This window comes from Podarcis filfolensis, assembly GCF_964270895.1.
Source record: "Podarcis filfolensis genome assembly, chromosome: W".
NCBI lineage: Eukaryota > Metazoa > Chordata > Lepidosauria > Squamata > Lacertidae > Podarcis > Podarcis filfolensis.
This window is the reverse complement of record NC_139619.1, coordinates 27,742,807-27,748,155: the sequence shown is the minus strand read 5'-3', so window position 1 is coordinate 27,748,155 and position 5,349 is coordinate 27,742,807. Positions and strand designations below refer to the sequence as shown.

At 48.3% G+C, this 5,349-nt stretch overlaps 1 protein-coding gene across 1 annotated transcript; it reads right to left on the bottom strand.

The window, feature by feature from the left end:
• Positions 1-823: 823 nt before the first annotated feature.
• Positions 824-4,869, bottom strand: LOC310753724 (inositol polyphosphate 5-phosphatase OCRL-like; the record flags this gene model as incomplete). Its single annotated transcript, XM_083595070.1, has 5 exons — positions 824-987; positions 2,455-2,611; positions 2,746-2,862; positions 3,596-3,744; positions 4,866-4,869. 5 exons carry the CDS (start codon positions 4,867-4,869, stop codon positions 824-826), a joined length of 591 nt encoding a protein of 196 aa, XP_083451196.1.
• Positions 4,870-5,349: the final 480 nt, after the last annotated feature.

Sequence of the window (5,349 nt, the reverse complement as noted above, 5' to 3'; positions counted from 1 at the left end):
AATTCCTATCCTTACATAATTAAATCCTAAGCCTATCTCATATTTGCAAGCTTTTCCAATTAGGTTATCTTGACATATTTAGCTAAATAAGCTTTGAATTTTGTCCATTCTTCCTGGTACTCCTCCTCCTTCTGGTCATGGTCTCTTCTAGTCAGGTCGGCTAGCTCCAGGATTCTGGATAATCTATGTGACTAGATACTTGTAATGTATGCCAGGCAATCTGGCACAAGTGGGTAGGGTTGCCATCCGCCTGGAATTGCCGGGATTTGGCCGTTGGAAACAGAGAAAGAGGTCCTGCAATCCCAGGACAGGCTAGGAATCCTTATGCCTTGTACCCACCAAGAGTATCACATGCTCAGCTGCAGCAGAAGGGGAGAGAGTGGACTACTGCACAGGGACTGAGAGCAGCAGTGGTGGTAGGATGGGCAGGGGAATGACTGTCCTCTAACAGGGTCCCTCCCAAAACACCCTTAACCTGTTAATGCCCTGGAACCATGTGGAAAACCAAGTGTTCAACCGTGTCAGGAGTCAAGAGGAAAAGGTGGAAAGGGCGAAGCACAGGGAAGGGAGCTGGCACATGGCAAGATGGCACAAGGGGAAGGTCAGTGTCAGGGAATTGGAGGCTGCAGGGGAAACCATGAGGGAGGGAGACAAATATAGAGAGCCCAAGCCGGCATTCAGCAGCGTCTCTTCCTCGTCAGAGGGGGAAACTGGCAGGGGGGAGCCTAAAGCAGGACCCAGCCATTCACAGGGCAAAACGAAAAGGAAGCATCATTTCCGGGAATGGGCTTGTTGGCAGCGTCACAGACAAAAGTCAGATGACTCATCTGGATAGCTGAGTATGGATGTATGTGTTTGATCTCTTGTAAACGGCTTTGAAGCTGAACAATAAATCTTGTGAAGAGATGGTGCGAAGCCCGGAAAGTTGCTTTACTAGCTTATCAGCACCCTCATCCCTCACAGCATGAGTTATCTCCTCGCTGATAGCTAGTGGAAAAGGGGATTAAAACAGACGCTATGGAGAAGGAAATTGCTGACCTGAGAAAACGGAATGCCGGACTTGAAATGAGGGCTTCAGACTTGCAATCTCGGCTGGAGGAATGCAGAGCTGCGCAGAGTGGTGCCACAGGTGGGCTATTGGGAAATACAAAAGGAGCATGGGTGGAGGAGTGTTGGGATACTGCCAGGGAGACAAAGGCCATCATGGTTCCACGTCGCCTCCGGACGATCCATCGATCTCCCGTAGATACAGTATCAGTCAATTAGTGACACGAAGCCTCAGAAATAGCTTGCCACATTCCAGAGCTCGTGCACGCTCTATCAGCAGAGTTCGCACAATGAAAGGCGCACTCAGGAGAGCATTATTTATAACTTTATTCAGCGTTGGTCAGAACAAAGAAAAAACATGACTGCCTGCTTCGATGTCTCAGGCACAGAGAGAAAAACGAAAGCAATAGACAAAACAGAAACTTCCTGTGAGCAGAAAATACGTAGGCTGTGACTCACAACAGCCTGTCCCCTTTTTAAGGTGGAACGGAAATATCCTAACATCCTCCCCCTTTCCATGTAACCTGTAGTACCTGTGGTTCAACCCAATTGCAACCTCTGTACATAAACCTTAAGTTGTTCTCTGTTAACAACCTTAGACAACAGATCAGCAGGAATTTCATTTCCTGGCATGTAGGACACCTGAATGAGTCCTTTCTGAATACACTCTCTTGCACGATGTAGCTTAATCTGCAAGTACTTGGTTCTTTGCTTGCAACTCTCTGAGTTCAGCAAAGCCAAACAGGATCTATTGTCTTGATACACTTGTATAGGACATTTCACAGAAACTCTGATGTCCTTAAACAGTTGCATCAACCATTCACAATCCATGAGTGAAAATGACAGAGCATTGAGTTCTGCTTCACAGGAACTTAGGCTTACTGTCGTCTGCTTTTTGCACAACCAGTTAAACAGGCAGTGGTTGTACATGTAGCATACTCCAGAAGTGCTTGTACCATCCGTGGTGTCACTTTCAAAACTAGCATCTGCAAAGATTTCAAGACCTCCAGTCTTCTGACTCCACAGATGTTTAGTATCTGTCTGCCCTGAATGAAGCAGGAGCCTACAATGCTGGGCACTTCTGGCTGCTCTAGTAGAAACCTTAGTGGTGCAGCTGCTGCAGCAGGGATTGCCGACACTGCACCCTCCTGGTGCTGCTGAAGTGGAACTCTCATGAACCCCAGTCAGCAAGGCCAATTCTTAATAATTATGGGAATTTTGGTCTATCAACATTTGGAGAGCACTATGCTGCCTACCCTTGAGCTACACACAGGCAGGAAAGTTACAGAAACGTGACTCAATTTGCTTCTCCAGATAGCGGAGACCAACAAGTTACATCAGCCAAGGCTCTCTCCCTCCAAGCCCTCGAAATGCACTCGTGTTTCATGATTGTCAGCTGCAGTAGACCCTGGTCAGGGGGCAGGAAGCTCATCTGGGCACAGATATCCTTGTAATTCTGGTTTCGGCGCTTGAAGTCTTCCACGTGGGCAGCAAGGTGGGAATTGACAATGCAGAAGCTGGTATTGTTGAAGACAAACCTCACGGCCACACACCCCTTATTACCCTGCAGGGGCGGAGCAAAGATGGCTGTTAGCGAGCAAGCAGGAAAGAGGGGGAAACTGGTTGGCAGAGATTAGAAAAACATATAGACAGACAGAAAGATAGACGTAGGGAATTCCGCTGTCAGGGTCTACTCACCATCTTCCCCATGATGCCTGTGCCCACTGTCTCCCTCATCACTTCCTTGATGCGGCTGAGCTGGTCCTTCTTGACAAAGATGAGCAACATCATTCCGACTAGACGCACCAGCTGCACCTAGAAGATGCAAGGTACTGGGATGTCTACCAGCTTTGTTCATTACTTGCTGTCATGGGCTGGCTGGATGCAGATAGGAGTGGTAGGTGGCACCAACTGGGGATCCCCCAAGGGAAGAAGGCTCAGAGCCAGGGAACTGGTGGGGGGACGATGACGCTGAGTTGTCAGAGGGAGAAGAGGGAGCAGACTGTGAGCGAGAGGAGGTGTTGGAAACTGAAGAGGCAAGAGGGCAGGAAGATTCTGTGGCAAACAGCAGTCCAGAATCAGAGGCAGAAGTGGAGGCTGGAGGCGGGGGTCAAGAGGCAGAGATCAGGCAGGCTGCTGAAGAAGCCAGGCGGTCTCCCCATCCTGCTGCGATCAGCTCCCCTCCCTGCTGGTCTCCCAGAACACAGAGAAATTAAGAGGATGGAGCAAAGACAGTCAAGGTGTCAGAGTCTCAGGTTGCTTGGGAAGGCCCGGGGGGGGGGAGGAGACTTAAGAGAGTGGTGGGAGGGTAGCAACCTTCAGCCTTCACAACTACCTCACTGGGGCAAGACCTGTTGGGAAAGGTTTCTGTGATCACTAGGCCTGCATGGTTTTGGTTTCTTTGAATAAAGAATTTTGGCTTCTTTTGAATAAAACACCACTGACACCAGGTGTTTTTTATTGCTGACCTATTCCTCCTCCTTCTCCTCCTCACTCCAGCTCCTGACAGCTGTCTGGCTGCTGAAGAAATGGGTGGGGTTGGACTTACTTTCTTGTACTTGGATTTGGAACGCAAAGCCTTTTCCACAGCTGTCAGCCACTCTTGCTCCTTTGTCGAGTCCAAGTAGAAGAAAGCCTCTGTGCTCAGGTCCAGCTCCTGGAACCGAATGCCCAAGTGCCAAAGAGAAGGATGTGGAACTGCAGGAATAGGACTCCAATCGGAACAGACGTGCTGGTTAAATATGCAAAGACAACAGGAGTGTGTGGCAGGTAGGATTACAAGGGCAGGCAAGATCAGGACCAAGAACAAACAAGTAATACCAGCCACTTCTTCCTCAACTTAGCTATTCTGGGCCCCAAATGAGCTTTGCTAATGAAAGAAAAAAAAGCTTTTTCCTTGTATTTTTAAAGATGTGTCAGCCAGCCTGATATTTAAGCACTATCCCAGTAGCCACAGGCAACCAGAAATTATTTGAAGGCAAGTGAGTTGGTTGATCTCTCCATTCTTCCTTCACCTGGCAACCTGGTTTCCAGGCTGGCTTTCAGGGAGCAGAAAACCACCTCTCAGATCTGCTGTGCCAAGCTTGTTTGCTAGAAGATTACCCCGTAACACCCTTGTCTGCTTTGCAAACCTCCTAAATGGCTAGCATTCTGTGTTTCCATGCTGGCCATGAAGGAATGGGCATTCCCCACTCTGAAAACAGCACAGAAATACAGCCTGTCTAGTAAAGGGGTAAAAAGAGCAAGCTAAACAGCCTCTGTAAAACAGTAAGATCTGAAGCTGCTAACCACATACTGATAAACATATCATAAAAGCAGACATTAAAAACAAATGGCCACTGGGTACTACTAACGGTATGAGGAAATAACCAAAGCAAAAACTTTGTTTGAAGTAGTAAGCTTAGCATTATAAGGATGACCCACACCAAGTTTTTGGGGGGATGGGTCACACCTCCCTGTCCTCCAGCACAGCTTTTAGGAGGAGTTCCAAAGGTTTTGCTTCAGTTTTGGATTAACTGCATCTTGTCACAATGTCTGAAGCTGCACAAACCGCTTAATTTGAACCATGGCTCATTGAAACAAGCCAACTTCCAATCATGGGTTTACAAAGCTGGTAAAATTAACCACCATAGGGTCTGGACACACCAAACTGTGGTTAATTTAAAATACAAGTGGAAGCTTCCAAATAGGCTTGGGGTGGGGGAGAAGTGTGCAAACCTGGAGGAGAGGCTGCTGTCCTGCTCATAATATGAAGCCACAGTTCAGTATGTGGCACCAAGGAAAATTGCCCGCCACAACTAATACTTTAAATTACCCACCCATGTGGCCTGAGTGAACAGGACAGACTTTGCCTGGCACCCAACAATAAAGCTGTCATGTAGATGTCGCTTTCTCCAACCCCAACTATGATACAGGTTCCACTGGTGTTTGCATGGTGTTTGCACTTTTGCATGATCTGACCTGAATTTCTGGGTGTTGACATATTCCTTCTCTCTCTTGGCGAGGACGTGCTTGATGAGTCCCTCTCTCTGTCCGGACTGCGTATGTGTGGAAGGCACAAAGAGCTTGTGCATAGTGTGGATCACTTGGGGTTGCTTCTTGCTCATGCTCTCCTTGTCACGGATACGCCTAAGGGAGATGAGAACAGAACTCAAGTAGTCCTTAAAACCAAGGAGGCGGGAGGGCACAGTACACCTCTAAGGCAACTTACAGCCTGCTTGGTGGCAGCGGTGGGGGTGGAGGCTCCCGGCGGGCACTCATTTGCTGATTCTGCAGGTTTCTTTCCTTCTCCATGAAGTTATC